We start from the raw sequence: 16534 nt of genomic DNA, 5'->3' as shown, positions 1-16534 counted from the left end.
AAAAAGGCAGACAACGCAAAGAAGCTCACAGGTTCAGGAACTGGACATGCACTGAGCCTTGGGCCTCAAAGCTGTCTGTTGTTGTTGTTATTACCTCCGCCGAGACGGAGGTTATGTAATCGCCGGTGTTTGTTTGTCCGTCCGTTAGCAAGATAACTCAAAACATTCTGGACGGATCTCGATGACATTTTCAGGAAATGTTGGGAATGCTGGAACAGATGATTACATTTTCCTCAATATCTCAGTTGATTATTGACCACTTTTCATGGAATTTGACATGTAGGGGGGAGAACTCTGTCTTACCACAAATTTCATCCAGATCAGATCCAGAATGGAGTCAGTAAAAATATTTAATTTTAGCATGTGGACGGTGTAAATCTAATTAGGAGGGGAATCAGCTGCTCGGCGGAAGTCTCTGAGTACTTTTCTAGGTTTTTTATTTTATTTTATTTTTATTATTATTATTATTCCAAGTTAAATGCTTTAATTCTCAGACTTTAAAAATTGCATAAGTAATGACACGACTGTCCTGTGAAGCCTCACTGTGAAAATATTTTCTAATTTGACCATGTGATAAGCTCAATTGGAGGCCAAACAAACCCTTGTTGTTAACTCACCATCATATTAATAGAGACAGCTTTAAGGATTTGTAGGATGTGGGGGTGGATGAGATCCGCCCGGAGTCCCTTAAGGCTCTGGATGTTGTAGGGCTGTCATGGTTGACACGACTCTGCAACATTGCATGGACATCGGGGGCAGTGCCTCTGGATTGGCAGACCGGGGTGGTGGTCCCTCTTTATAAGAAGGGGGACCGGAGGGTGTGTTCCAACTACAGAGGGATCACACTCCTCAGCCTGCCTGGTAAGGTCTATTCAGGGGTACTGGAGAGGAGGGTCCGCCGGATAGTCGAACCTCGGATTCAGGAGGAGCAATGTGGTTTTCGTCCTGGCCGTGGAACTGTGGACCAGCTCTACACCCTCGGCAGGGTCCTTGAGGGTGCATGGGAGTTTGCCCAACCAGTCCACATGTGTTTTGTGGATTTGGAGAAGGCATTCGACCGTGTCCCTCGGGGAGTCCTGTGGGGGGTGCTCCGGGAGTATGGGGTGTCGGACCCCCTCATACGGGGTGTCCGCTCCCTATATGACCGGTGCCAGAGCTTGGTCCGCATTGCTGGCAATAAGTCGGACCTATTTCCAGTGCGGGTTGGACTCCGCCAGGGCTGCCCTTTGTCACCGATTCTGTTCGTAACTTTTATGGACAGAATTTCTAGGTGCAGCCAGGGCGTTGAGGGGGTTCGGTTTGGTGACCTCAGGATTGGATCGCTGCTGTTTGCAGACGATGTGATCCTGTTGGCTTCATCAGGCCGTGCCCTCCAGCTCTCACTGGATCGGTTCGCAGCCGCATGTGAAGCGGCCGGGATGAGAATCAGCACCTCCAAATCCGAGGCCATGGTTCTCAGTCGGAAAAGGGTGGAGTGCACCCTCCAGGTCGGGGAGGAGATCCTGCCCCAAGTGGAGGAGTTCAAGTACCTCGGGGTCTTGTTCACGAGTGAGGGAAGAATGGAGCGAGAGATCGACAGACGGATCGGTGCAGCGTCTGCAGTGATGCGGACTCTGCACAGATCCGTCATGGTGAAGAGAGAGCTGAGCCGAAAGGCGAAGCTCTCGATTTACCGGTCGATCTTCGTTCCTACCCTCACCTATGGTCACGAGCTTTGGGTAGTGACCGAAAGAACGAGATCCCGGGTACAAGCGGCTGAAATGAGCTTCCTCCGTAGGGTGGCTGGGCTCTCCCTTAGAGATAGGGTGAGAAGCTCAGTCATCCGGGAGGAGCTCGGAGTAGAGCCGCTGCTCCTCCGCGTTGAGAGGGGCCAGATGAGGTGGCTCGGACACCTATTTAGGATGCCTCCTGAACGCCTCCCTGGTGAGGCGTTCAGGGCACGTCCCACCGGGAGGAGACCACGGGGAAGACCCAGGACACGCTGGAGAGACTATGTCTCTCGGCTGGCCTGGGAACGCCTCGGGATCCCCCCGGAAGAGCTAGAAGAAGTGGCCGGGGAGAGGGAAGTCTGGGTTTCCCTGCTTAGGCTGCTGCCCCCGCGACCCGGCCCCGGATAAGCGGAAGAAAATGGATGGATGGATGGAAGGATGTGGCCTTGTTTTTTTATATTGACTCATCCACAATTCCTGATTATTTGTTAATCTCACATGGTTGTATTTGATGGAGCCAAAACAGGTAGGCGGTGTTGAGCAAAAGTCAGGAAGTGCTAATTGTCATGCATGTGACCCAATGATTATATACATGGACAGGACTAGACATGTACAAGAAATGCATTTGCTGCACTCTCATTGCAGTGGGTATAGGGCTGCAACCAAATACTGCATGATCTTGGCAGCTGAAGATTCTCGGCTATGTGCAAATTAAGGGTCAGCGGGAGACGCAAACAGACACTTAAACAAATAAACACACCAGTGTGCACAAATAGAGGTGTGTAATGCAGCAGGGATTTACAATCAGGGGCACAGACAGCATCTGAATGTAGACACCTTTTTAGATTTTCTGGATCTTTTTAAGGCTTCACATGCTGACAGAGGGTAGCCAGGGTGCCCCAGACATGAAGGCATGCTGCCTCGCCTGAAGAGGAAGCAAAAAGCAGGCAGACGTGAAGTGGGGATCTGAGTGTGACAGATAAAATCAGTTTATGTGGAGGCCTGTGGGGCCGTCTTAATTGATGGCTATGTAGCCGGTTCCAGAATTTAATTTCAGCCGAATGTTTGTATTTTTTTTAAGATAATCAACAGTATAAGGGCTTTCCTGACTGCCATAAGTAAATAAAAACAAACAAAAGTGATGCATGACCTGTGACTGGGAAAGGGCATCAGCTAATAATTATAGGTAATGAGAGATGTTCAGTTCCAGATTAATATACATTCATTAATTTGATTTAGATATTCAGGTCAGCAGTTATCTAGATTCTAATAGCGTTGTTAATTTCCAATAGTCTTAAAATGGTGAAAAAGGGATTCTGTATATATCTTATTATCTGTATTGTCCTCCTGCAAATTGTCATTATATTGCCCTTTGTTAATGCAGTTATTATTGGTTTACTTCTACCTTCAAAATATATATAGTAATACCTTGATACATGAGCGCTTTGACATACTAGCATTCATGAGAAAACCTGCGAATTTTGTGTAAAGTACAATTACGGAATAAAGTGTGTCCATACCGTCTAACCCATTTTTTAAAATACATTTAGTCTTGTTATCAAATCACTCATAGCGTGAATAACAAGTACATTTTTCCCTCATGATCCTGACTTCTGCTGATGCTGGCTGGCTTAAGCCACAGATTATATTCCTTCAGATATATAAAAAATACTAATAATTTGTAAAAGTGAATGAACACATTGAACAGTAAGCAGGTGAAGGAGAGAAAAGGCACAATAAGGCAGAAGAGGAAATGGTTATGTGGTTTCCACCACGCGGGACACCCTATCACGGCTGCATGATGAACGACCTTGTAGCTGCCACGTTCTCCTGAATCATGCACACTTGCTCCTGTTTTCACCTCTGCTAAAATAAGATTATAAAAAAAATGACTCTTTTCAATATTACAGGGGACAACTTTTACCTAAAGAATGTTTTGGAGGAGACCATTTTTATTGTACTGATACCACCTCCACCATCTTTAGATTCAGGTTTATTAACCTGCACATCTGTGGATGTGAAAAGAGGCATGAAGAGTGAATGTAAAGACTTGGTTTTCAGCTTGTTACATACATTACACGCAGACGTACACACCGTCACTCACATAGCACCTCTAAGTTTGTCTGTATGCTCATTAACAGTATTTGGAATTCACCACAGTATCAGTTTTTCAGCTGCACCAATGGAGAAAATGTCTCTGGCTACTGGAAAGTAAACAATAAAAAAGATAGAATAGGGCCACAAAAAACAACTGTTGGTTAAAAAAAAAAGAATTGCAGCTATTTTTGAAAAACATTTCTAATTGAATATGTAAACTGGTTGGTTTTCCCAGTTCCAACTTCTTCATGTAAAGATTTTGGTGCTTCTATTTGTTGTTCATGGTGGCAATAAAATATATTTCTCTGATATTTTATAGACTAAATGTTTAAATGCATAACAAATTGATCAATATGAAAGTAATCCTCACTCAAAAATGAAAGATTATAAGTGCTGACATTCTCCTGCAGTAATCTAGGAGTCTTTCAGTCCTGAGGATAAACGTGTCTCTGCTCTGTTATACTGTCAGTCTTGTGTGGAACGGATGACTGAGTCCTTCAGGTTTGTAATGAAGTATTAAGTTACATAACACATTGAGAGAGAGAGAAATACTGAATATCTGATGATTAAGAAAAAATGCTAGTTTTATGAATAAATAAATCTTTAGCAATAATTCTCTCATTTCATGCCATTTCTTCTGATGTGCTCCTCTCACCCAAATGTTCTTCTGTATTCTAACTTTTTTATTCTCCTCTTTTCGGTCCCTTATTTCTCCGTTACTTATACCACTCTGCTATGGGTCTTTCCCCTCCACTCCTTTCCTATTTTAGGTGGCTGCACCTGTCGCTATCACATTCTGCCCCCCCCCCCCCCCCCCCCTTTTTGCTGACAAGCACATAGTCAAAAGTCTCTCTTGGAGATACTCAGAAGTCTCTCTTGGAGACAGAAAAGACCCTCACAGGAAAGGCATTGGACACAGAAGGGATAGCTAACAGTCTCTATTTCTGATGACAATAAACTACCGTAATCACTACCCTGAAAAGCAGACACACAATTAAATTATGTATTTTGTGCTTACACTTTCAAATGTGTCCTAAACCTTAATTGCTTTAAAATAACACTGCAACAGCATTAAGGTTAGAATTTTGTAATTGCCAACAACTGCATACGATCCATGAACCTTTCTGATAAAAATAACTAATTAATAGCATGAATACATTTCATTCACAACTCATATAGTGATCATTTACAAATGAGATTCTAGGAGACACAAATGTTGAATTTCTTTGACACATACTGTGCTGGCAGGCCATGCACTCGGTTTTGTTCCCCTCCGGCTTGCTTAAAATGCTAAAAACTACCAAACACCAGACACTGAACAGCCTCTGCCCTTTAAAAGATAAGTCTTGGCAGACAGCAGCGTTTTGATGGAATAGATTGAAATAAAGAAATTATATTTAGCAACCTGAATCCAAAGTTGAATCCATAAAGCAATGAAAAGTATGTCCCTCAGCAGCAGTCCTGATTATAGAGATATTCAACCGACCCAATCTAGGTTGTAACATCTGGACGGGTTTATGTAGGAAGGGTTATATTGACTTTTGATAAGCCTGTGTTTGCATAGTTGGGAGTTGGAAGCCAAAATTATTTCAAATGCCTTATCACACCATGGTTAAGAATCCTTTCGAAGGATCCCAGAATCCAAGACTAAAATATACTAGTGTCCATGTTTGGTGAAGATATCATGCAAATCCATCCGTTAGTTTTTCTCTAATGCTTCTAACAAACTGACATTCCAATCACAGAATCTCCTCAGAGGAGATAATGAAGGAGTGAAGGTGAAGAGAGCTTTATTGTGAAGATACACAATATCCCATTGTCCAAAGGTTAGTACAGGTTATTTACCAAACACAATTAAGACATTAAGTTGATTTCCATTCATTTCTTAATAGGATATGAAAATATATGAATGGTTTTCAATCAATGCTATTTTTCACAAATTCATGGTATCATTGTGTTCGTATGTTCAAAATGATGTGTGTGTGTATGTGATAACATCATTACTTCATGCTTAGATATACCGGTAGCACACGTTTCGATCACCTTGAGTCAATCATGGTCTGATATGTTGTTAAAAGGTAAATAGTCACACACACACACACACACACACACACACACACACACACTGTCTGATTCCTGTTGTCGGAGACTTCAGACTAGACCACCTGTTCCACCTGATTATTGTGTGAACTGCTGCAGGCAGACTAACAGGTGCTGTGTGTGTGTGTGCGTGTGTAGGTGTGTGTGTGCGTGTGTGTGTGTGTGTGGTTAGCCACTGTGGAAGTGTTCATCTCCTGGGCTCAGCACTCTTAAAGCCCTGCTTGGTCACCCCCTCCCCACCCCCTTCACCCTCCTCACTCAAAATCTGCTGCTATACTGTAGCTCGCTTATGCACACACTGATTGTGTGTTAGCATGTGTGTGTGTAAAACTCAGAGAAAGAGAGGGGGCAGTGGCAGTCCTGATGAAGACTGAGCAGCAGTGCAACCAAATGAAATAAACTCTTTATCATATATTTATATTTCCATGCAATAAGCAAACCCAAAATGACAGTATAAAACTCCAAGGGGGAAACTGTACCTGTATGTTATATAATGATGTAATGTTAAAAAGGAATACTAATTATTATAACCAATCGTGGTCCAGAGCAGGCTAACCGCAGGGATAAATAGCAGTTGTTGAAACAGACTGGATGGAAAAGAGAAGATTTTCTTGCTGACTGACTGAAGTGAAATTAATAAATGAAAAAATAGAAATACATTAAAGCATTTATGATTAAGGAAAATGTAAAATAATTTACTAATATTTAATGAGCTAAAATGTCCATGACGTTTTAGGGCTGGTTATTAACCTCCTTCTTTTGACAGAATAAAGAAAGAAAAAGAGGAAACATTGACAGAGTCATCATATTTATTGTAGAGGCATCTAAATTATACTATTTATATATATATATATATACAGTATATACATATATATATATATATACTGATTGTACAGTATTATGTTAAGTTACTACTTACATATTCCTTCGGTCAAAAGCAACATGTTTGCCCGTTTTGTTTTTGTCTTGTTTATGGCAGCTGTAAGTTTAAAGTCTTCAAATGACACTAATATACAGCTCTGTCCAGTAGCGTGAAAATGACTGCTCTCTTTATTAAATCCTTTTGCTATGGTGAATCCATTGGATCTATATTCCACCTGTCCTGCTGCTTGAGAACACTGTGTGAAGACACTTATCTGGCCTTGGTTGATTTATTGATGTGTGGAGAAGCTCAGGTGAGACATGGCTATGAAAGGCGGGTGTGGTGGGAAGTGGGAAGCATTTGCATGCCAACGTACGTCAAGATACTGTATCTACATTAAACCTAGGATAAAATGATGAAACCAGTCCAGATAAATGTTACTATGGAATCGAAACGTCTTTCACAACAATGAACAATAACTCGAGCAAACACACAGACACACATCTTCACAAACACACACTCCACATCTCCCAAAGGATTCTGGCAAGTAGGATAGCGACTCCTCTGGTTTCTCACTCCAGAGTGAGTGCACTTACTATAAAAAGAAACTGCTGCCATAGACAGGGGTTTGAATGCCCCTTCAGACTCACTCGCCTGTGATTCACACACAGACATCGTGAAAAACACTGGTGCAGCTTCAACTGTGTGAAGACAAACATCACCTGTGCATGAACTCTAGAGAACTGAAGGCCTGCTACATAAAGCAAGTTTATCAAATCATTCCTTCTTCTGATATGTGATATACGCGCAGGCTTACAAATGACTGCATTATCCTTAACGGAGCCACTTAGCCACGTTAGGGCCATTTAATTAAAGCATTCATTGATTCACTCGCCGTTGTCAGTGAAAGGATTCACAAACTAGGAATATTTCTCGGTTCAACATGAAACATAAAATAAGGACAAATAACCATTCGTGAGATTTGCGAGCTTCGTAAATGTTTAGATGAATCTGTAAATACACAAAGATTTGACCGCGAGTCCAAGCTTGTTGCTGAAAAGTATTTTTATTCCAAAAGGTCAAATCCCAAAAAACAATCTCAGTTACAACTCAAACACAACTGCTGTTATTTATGCAGCCATGCTCCCCACATAAAACCAGTAAGAGTTGGCCGTAACTGGACTGCACTGCCATCCTTATCTATTTCTGTACCTTCATCAGGTCAGGTACAAGTTCTCTGAGAAAAATACTTTTCAGTCTCAAATATCTATGTACATATTTTTACTATCTGTTACCACATTACAAATCTCTATACAAATGCAGAACTTAATACAGATTTGGATTCCTGCAATCAATTCGCAAATTTCAGTATGCTTTTAAAGAATATGTTACACATTTACAAATCCAAATGACTGCTGTTTGTGGACTGTTTCTAAAGAAAAAAGAATGGCAGCTGGGTATTACAAGCCAAGTTTATCTATTGACAGCAAATGTGGGACTTTTTAAGAAGGAGAATATGTGATGCCTGTTATTCAACTGAAAGCAGAGGAAGGAGGATTTAAGGATTTACATTTTAAGAATTGAACCTGCTACTATACACCATGGCATGGCTAATCCCCGCCAGTGAGAGACAGAACAACTCCTGGATATGAGCAAGCCTTCCATCACCCAGCATAAGATAAGATAAGATCAAATAAGATAAGATACTGCCTTTATTAGTCCCACAAGGGGGAATTCCATTCTATGAGTGAAAGACCTGGGCTACATTATGATAGGAGAATAAAACAGAAAGCTCAACACGGCAGCGCTGCTGACTAATCCGTGCATGGCCTTGTGGTGTAGAAATGATCACTGTAGACGTAAACATGACGACAAAAACACTTTCACGTGTTTCTCATCTTACGCTAGAGGGAGTCAGCATTCCAAAGTTCTAATTTTGTTTTCTTAGTGTTAGATAAAACACACACACAAACGAAACCTCACACAGAGAACGTGAACCCCCTTGGTGAGTTATGTGCGGGAGCAACCTCCAGTGTAGCACAAGGACAATCCCTGGCAGAGAGAAACTGCTGACTCAGCCAATGCCTCCCGTCATTGGCATCTGATTAAACGATTAATAGCACAGACCATTTTGTGGATGTTTTTTTAATGCAATGGTCCTTACAGCATCACGAGATACATTTATAGTCTTGTATCCCTGGTGGGCACTGAACCCCTGACCCAGACAGTGTTAGCGATAAGCCCATTGAAGCGGTCATTAATAATTCACAGCGATGCGAAATGCTTTTGAAGTGTTGGAGTCTGATATTTTTATTCCGCCGGAGACTTTTGAACCCACTGAAGCTATTCAAAGTGTTCAGCCAACATGCCTCACCATTAATTTGAGAAATCCGGAAGAGAAGGGAAAAAACACATTTACATTTTCACATTGAAAACTCCATTTATGGATTCAACAATCAGTTGAAAATACACATAAACTCTTATCCACTTTTACTTTTCATGATTGGTGTATAAAGACACCAAAAACAATTTAGAACCTTTTGATGATGATCCAGATCACCATGTGGACGGTGTAAATCCAGTTACGAGCTCTCGGCGGAGGTTTGTGCTCTCAGAGTCCTTTTCCAGTTTATAAACTTTGACTGAAATGTAATCATGTTATTATAACATTAAGATATCGTTATTTAAATTGTTCACTTTTACTGTATTTTATGTGGATGATCATCTTTGTCTTATATATTTTTTAATGGATCTACTTACATCTAAAAAAAAGTATTCATTTTTTTTTCTTCTACATCTTGCAACCATCCTGCGGAGAATTTTAGAGTTTCTCAACATTTTATCATAATTATCTTTTAAAACACAAAAGGAGAAGCAGGCACATGGGGACAGTAACAACTAGATCAAACAGAAATATATATTCTTCACTCATTACTCCTCTCATTTGTACTGTATGACCGCTACTGTCTCTCCCTCGCTACCTTTGGAGACATATTCCAGTAACTCGGCTGTGTGAGGTGATTTTTAGGGACCCCCCCCCCTCCCCCCCCTCCTCCCTCTGAGTTTGAGACTTGAAGTGGATGTCTCCACACTGAATGTTCGCTTCTCCTTGGAAGACGTGCAGCCTTTGGCCAGCTGTCCCCTGCAGGCTCTGAGCAGCGTGTTGCTCTTCCTCCTCACCCCACACCGACAGGCTCTACTTTCCTCAGATAAAAATAGATAACGATGCTAACAGATGCACCAGCCCCTGTCTATCTCTGTATGCTCACACCAGCATATGCACTGTTGTCTATTCTTAATCCCGGAACATTTTGGAAGTGATACTCAAAAAGGAAACGCCAATGAGTAAATTATTCTAAAGATATCAAAAATAATTTCTCATAATATAGGTTAACAACCTGAAATGTGAATAAGGAAATCAATTAAAGCAAATTTAAAGAGAGCAAATCATAAGCAGGCCATGGCACATTTAGGACACTACAGAAATAGTCAACTATATGCAGAAGCAGGCTTTGGATCGGAGACCTGCGACAACAGATACGACTTAAATATCCAGAACCAAAAAAAGTAAAGGCGCCAAAAGGGAGGAAACTGTGAGACGTTGGAACATCATTTAAGGTCAGACGTTCAATCACTGAGGGCATCAATTAATTGCTTCTCATCAGTTATAGAAATGAACTCGTTTTCTTTCTCACTCATCTCACTTCTCAGAACTCCTCCTTTCCTTCGCTCGCAGGCAGCACAGGTTCGTGTTCCCAAAAAGGAAAGCAAGCAGGACTCACCGTTCGCAGGAACTGAATCTCCTCCTCTCCCTCTCCCCCTTCTGCCATCCTTCGCCGCCGGTTATTCGCAGCTCCTTGACGGAAACAAGAAAATCCTTCTGTTTTCTCTCGTCAGATTTGGACTTTGTTTTTATCCACTTCGCTATGACCCCCCCTCCCTCCCCACGTAGCACCTCTCTACTTTCTGGATGCTGTACCACCCTGCTCTCCCCCCACCCCCCCTCACACACACACACACACACACACACGCTCAGTGTGTCTCTAAGTGCTAATGTGTGCAGGTGTGCTGGAGGACACCGTGAGTCTTGTGGCTCTCACTGTGTCGTGAGAGAGAGTGACAGGAGGCAACTCCTCTGCCCTCAAGCCCTGCCCCCCCCCCCCCCCCCCCCCCCCAAACTGAGGATGAGGGAAGGAGGGGTAGTGAGTAAGGGAGGGAGGAGAAAGTACCTCACACATTTACAGCGCTCCCATCCCATCGTGCCGCCCTGTTTGTAGGAGAGCGCCACTCCTTCACACAGGCTGTCTCACTCCATCACGCAGCGCATGCACCTCCCTCCCCTCCATCCACATGTCCGAGGCTATAAAAGGAAAGGGGGTGAGGAGGACTAGCCTTTGGAGAGTCAGATCATATGCTCTCACACACGTACGCGTGGCTCTTCAAAGTGAATAGATCCGCTGCAGCTTACACGAGCCCCAGAATAAGGATGCTAATTGTAATATTGAGACTTCTGTCTCACTTGGCAGTCAGCTGATGAGTGTGTGTCAGCATTCAGCCCAAAATGTAGGCAACAAGCAAATCCAATATGAACAGTTTAAATAAATCAATTGTGTTTTCCTCTAATGCATAAAATGTTACTTTTACTCAAAAGTATTCAACCTCTTATAGACAATCAGCTCCACCACTTTGTAGACAGCAGTGAGATGCCTTCTGACAAGCTGAGGAAGCAGCTTCAGCCCCCACCGTGTATCACTGCTGATCCATCGGCGCCAACAGGTGCCCTTTCCTTTCCTTTCACTCTTCTGCAGATCTAATCTTCTGTCGCTCCAAAAGGTTTTGTTTTGGGCACAATTTTTTGGGGAGAATTTATGTCTTGGGATATGAAAGCAAAAGATATGTGACAGGAAACAGCAGCGAAAGTTAGCGTTAGGGGGCAGACATGCTGCAAAGGGTGGAGAACCAGAGTAAAAGCTGCAGCCCCCACCGGACTGACGCTTCCATGACGCGTTTTGCTTCATTAGCGTCTGCCTCTTGGACTTCAGTATAGCGTTGGATTTTAGACCTTATAAGACTATGAAGCTTAGTAAAGTGTAAATACGACATCTTACTCATGTATATCTTATGAGGGATGCTATTCGTTGAGTTGAATAATATTAAGACTGCAATAGTATAAGGAGCAGTTTGTGTTGAACTTGGAAAGACTTTTAAATCTGCCGTATTTCAACAGCTTTTACCAAGAAATCTAAAGAAATGTAAACGGTCTTGCTTTTGCAGCTGAATCTCAGACATAAAGGATTTACATAAGAGGCTATCCGGGTCTCTGATTACTACTTACAGGATTTAACAGAGATCAGTGGCAATCTGCGTCTGCACAAAGTTATAAAATAACATCATTTCAGGCATTATTAAATAGTCATTTATTTTTTTATTAACTATTCATTTGGAAAGTGCATTTTATGAGTTTGGAAATAGAGCAATATACTAAATTGGAAAAAAATGCAAAAGCAAGTTTTACGGCATTTCGGATCAAGCATCCAAGAAAACGAGGAGTTAAGAAGCCATTTTTGTCGAAGCTGGAGAAACCACATTGAAGAGGAGGATTAAGACACCATCTATCAGCAATGCAGTACTGACCTCTGTCCCAAAAAGCGCCCCCCCCCCCCCCCCCAGCCACACCTGGATGCAGATCAACAAAACACCTCACACAATGAATTTTAATTACACCTTATTAGTCTTATTGTTCTGGTGGTTTCGGTCCTTTGCTTTCTGCTCCAACAGGATTATAAGTACCGGTATATCTAAACGCTCTACCAGTCAGTTAGAGCCAAAGAAGCCTCTTGGATAAGAGAAGTTATTATTTCTGTATTAATTTTCTCTTATCCTGTCATTAGGATACTGCGATATTATGGATCTGAGACATTTTTAAGCAGCTTTCCACACAGAGTGCAAATATGCACTCTGTCCTTTGGACATGGATTCAAAAAGGTCATTGTTTTTGAGACCCTCTACCAGAAGCAGGGAAACTTTTTTTTCCTTTGATTAACTACCGGTAATTGATCCATTCTTTGACGTAAACATGTTAGCAGTGTGCGGTGCCTGCAGAGAGGCAGGATTTATCAGTCATCATTTAAGAAAACCAGTTTCTAGTTTACTCTTTTGTCAGGATTTGTTCTGTTATACACTGCTGCACAATGGACATATATATATATAAATTCTGTCTGCCTGTGATCGATATATTGAGGGTTTTTTTGTCATAATTATCTTGCAGTCAATATTGAACTCTATTTCATTGAGCTGACTATTAAATGGCGTCTATGCCTCTTCCTTCGCCTGCCAGTCACCCTCCTGGCTCCAAACAGAGTCTAAATGACAGGCCATCAATGTAAACATCAACAGTTCAGATGCGCTCCTGCGTCTCTGGATGGAAGAGACGCACCAGAGAGACGCGGCGCGTCACACACACACTATCTGGAGCTTCCACGCTGAGCGCGTCCACGCGTCCACGCGTCCTTACCTCCTTCGTCTCCATCTGACGTCCTTCGGCATGCCGGCCTTGTCGCCCACCTTCCGCTGCAACAGCAGCTGGCGGCACAGCTGGATGTTTTAAAGGGCGCTGCGCTGCGCTGCTTCTCCGCCGCTCGGTTCCGACCGGCGAGCAAAACGTTCAGGAGGCGGAGACTCGGTTTCTACGCCAATGGAGGAGAACTAACAATAATTCTGGGAATGAGAGTTGTGACTCGGGAGAGACCTGCTGTAGCCTGTTTCTTGCCAACTCATATGAAAGCTGCGTCTTTAAATGTGCAGTTGCGATGCTGTGCCTGAGGGTGGCGATATTGCACCAACAACCCGGCACCGGTCTCTTTCAATGGGACCCCCCCCAGAAAAAAAAAAATAAAAATCATGACTAAGTTTAATGGGGAGCTCTGTCTGTCTTTCTCTTCTCAGTTATTGATATGGTCCCTTGAAATGTGACCAATAGAATGAGGGAAATCATGTTGTGGGCGTTACCAAGAGATGCTACTGCAAAAAGTTAACGACCACAATCAAATTCCCTTCAGATATATAATGCAATTAAACTGGAACCTCAACAATTACGTCATAATTTAGCAAAACTATATGTCCAGTAAGTTATCATTGCTCTCAGCTTTTGTTACTAATATGTCTACGATCAATTAGAGGTTATTTCCTTTACAAGAAATAAAAATAAAAAAAGCCAATAGTCACAAAAAACGAGCAGTAAACCAAAACAATCGTCTTTGATAGTCATGATAATGAAATGTGCCTTGATGTTGAATTATTTGATAAAGAATTTGCTCTACTTGCGTTTTTACGTTTCTTCAGAATTACCAATTTATTGAACGCTTCCTGTTCTAAGAAGTATTGCTTAAGCCTTCATTAAGATTACCACACCAGCAGGAAGGATAGTAAATGCTTTGTTTTTCTAATGTGATATATCCTTGCAGCCTGTCGCCCTTCATTGATACTCGACACAAGGGCTGCACCATTCCTGCTCTATACATCCATCCCTGCTTGTGCATGCCATATCGCCAACTGTCTGCCAGCCAATCAGCTTCCTGCAGCAAAGAAGCCACTTCTGCAGAATTGGGGACATTAATGTCCCCTGTTTAGTCCCCTCTTCCTCTTGGTATCCATAAACAAGGATGCCTTTGAGTCTCCCTGTCCAGCTGCACAGCCACATTCACCAGCAAAAACACTACCTTCCTGTGTAATCACTTGATACCCTGAGAAATGACAAGAGTCGGTTTAATAAACGCAGAAGAAATGGAAGCAAATAGGGAGATAGACATGACCTGGGGGGACGGGAGACCCTGGATGAGCATATCTAAGAGGAAGAGGCAAGTCAGGAATCAATGATGTCCAAAAAATAATATTTAGGTGTGGTCTAGTTTGTGTGTGTGTGTGTGTGTGTGTTGATGCTTTGAAAAATAATCACTGATGGCACTCAAGACAGACGATGTCTCATCACTATTTCACTCTAATTCTCCTTCCTTTGTGGGTACTGCATTTGTGTTGGCCTCTCTCTCTCTCTCTCTCTCTCTCTCCCTCTCTCTCCCTCTCCTCGCCCCTCCCCCTTATGCCCACACACAAACACACATAGAAACTGATGTGAGTTCCCCTATCTGTCAGAGCCAGTTCCTCCCTTTAAGATGCTGACTTGTTTATGTTGAAGGGACAAGTGCATGACTTTTGTGAGAGCTTCCATTCTACTTTTACGCTTATTTTCTCTTTTGGCTTTCTGCTCTGTTGCAGGCGTTTGATAAATATTTTGGATAGCAGCGAGACAGGGATACTTACTGACACACAGCAAGTGGTTTGAAAGAGCTGGGTGGAGTTTAGTCTCTTACATGACAAGTCAGTGAACGGTCGTCACCCATAGCTGCTCTGCATCCTGTGACTGCTTGTGGTGTCCTGGACATATTAAGACACAGAAGACACTGAGGAGCAGGAGCAGAGTCAACCATGGCGCTGTAGGGACACGCTCAGATGTCGTTTGGATCATCAAAAGAGGAGGAGCGCTGCTGAAGAGAAGACCTCTGCAATGAACAAATCTAAGAGGTAAATTAAAAAAAGGAAGAGGGTGCATTAAAATTGAGAGTCTGGTGGACTTACTTGCAGCCTGGCTTCTTATGCACGTATACTTTTAGTATTTGTCAGCAGCAAAGGGAGTTGTGTGCAGTAGCTGTGTGTGAACCTTGATGTTATAAGATGCATTGTGGTTTGTGCAAAGGCTCATAACAAGTCAAACAGAAATGAGGTCGTCTCATTTTCCGCTTGGCGTCTGAGTTGTCTGCCCCTTATTTGCATCTAGTCAGTGTGGTGGAGATGGAGAGTGGCTCGGTGAAGGCTGCAGACACACATATCACACCAGCACATGGTCACAGCCGATGGTTCACCGCGTATCAGTGAAGAATATCAACATCTCAAGTTGTTTGGGTACACTGCACACATTGACATTCAACAGTTGCGCTTGCCTTTTTTTTTTTGCGGTGCCGGCTCACCCTGCCTAATATTTTATTTTCATCTCTATAATTTTGTACAGCATTTCTCCATTTACATGACGGTGCAGCGATATTTGTTGCGTCTGATCTTAGATGCATGCTACATGTTCTTTCATATGTACAAAGATAGTTTTTTTTTTTTTTTACCGCAGCTCTTATCAGATTACCTGGAACGCAAGAGTTGTTTGCTGAATGATTCAGACGTGTGTTAAGTGTGATTTAACGACCTGGCTTAAGGTGGACTGATGAAGAGTACACATCTGAAAATTGGTCAAATCTGTGACTTCACACAAAATACATTCATCACATCTTTCACAATCGATGAAATGTTTTCTCACTCCATTAAGTCATCTTAATGTACGCTGGTGACACGGTTGTCCTGGGTCATGGGAAGACGGCAGGGGAGGTTGCTGCGACTAAGGGGACTGATGCAATGATGAGAATCACATCCTGGCTGAATCAATGCTGCTTACAGTTAAATTTTACAAAAGCTATCTGTGTGTTTTTCTCCAAAAGGCACAACGCAAACATAAATCCTACAGGCTGTTACAGAATGCAAATATCATGGACTACACATTGACACAAATCTTAGTTACAGAACACACATTAAGAAAGTCTGTAATAAGTTAAAGTTTACTCTGTCAAATTTCAGATTCATCAGAGACAAACTGTCAACCGAAGCAGCCAAAGTCTATTCTTCTTCTCCATGATCATCTCTCACATCCCATACTGTCTGATAAGTTGGT

The 16534-nt window shown here is 42.4% G+C and overlaps 1 protein-coding gene across 1 annotated transcript in view; it reads right to left on the bottom strand.

The window, feature by feature from the left end:
* Positions 1–10868, bottom strand: part of ryr1b (ryanodine receptor 1b (skeletal)) — a 68154-nt gene extending 57286 nt beyond the window's left edge. The window contains exon 1 of the mRNA XM_068745083.1: positions 10551–10868. Coding sequence (XP_068601184.1) covers positions 10551–10598 — 48 coding nt within the window. The 5' untranslated portion in view covers positions 10599–10868. The remainder of the gene's footprint in view (positions 1–10550) is intronic.
* Between the last annotated feature and the right edge of the window lie 5666 nt (positions 10869–16534).

The sequence above is a fragment of the Brachionichthys hirsutus genome, chromosome 11 (assembly GCF_040956055.1).
Source record: "Brachionichthys hirsutus isolate HB-005 chromosome 11, CSIRO-AGI_Bhir_v1, whole genome shotgun sequence".
NCBI classification, from domain to species: Eukaryota; Metazoa; Chordata; class Actinopteri; order Lophiiformes; family Brachionichthyidae; genus Brachionichthys; species Brachionichthys hirsutus.
This window is presented reverse-complemented; position numbering and strand designations above follow the sequence as displayed.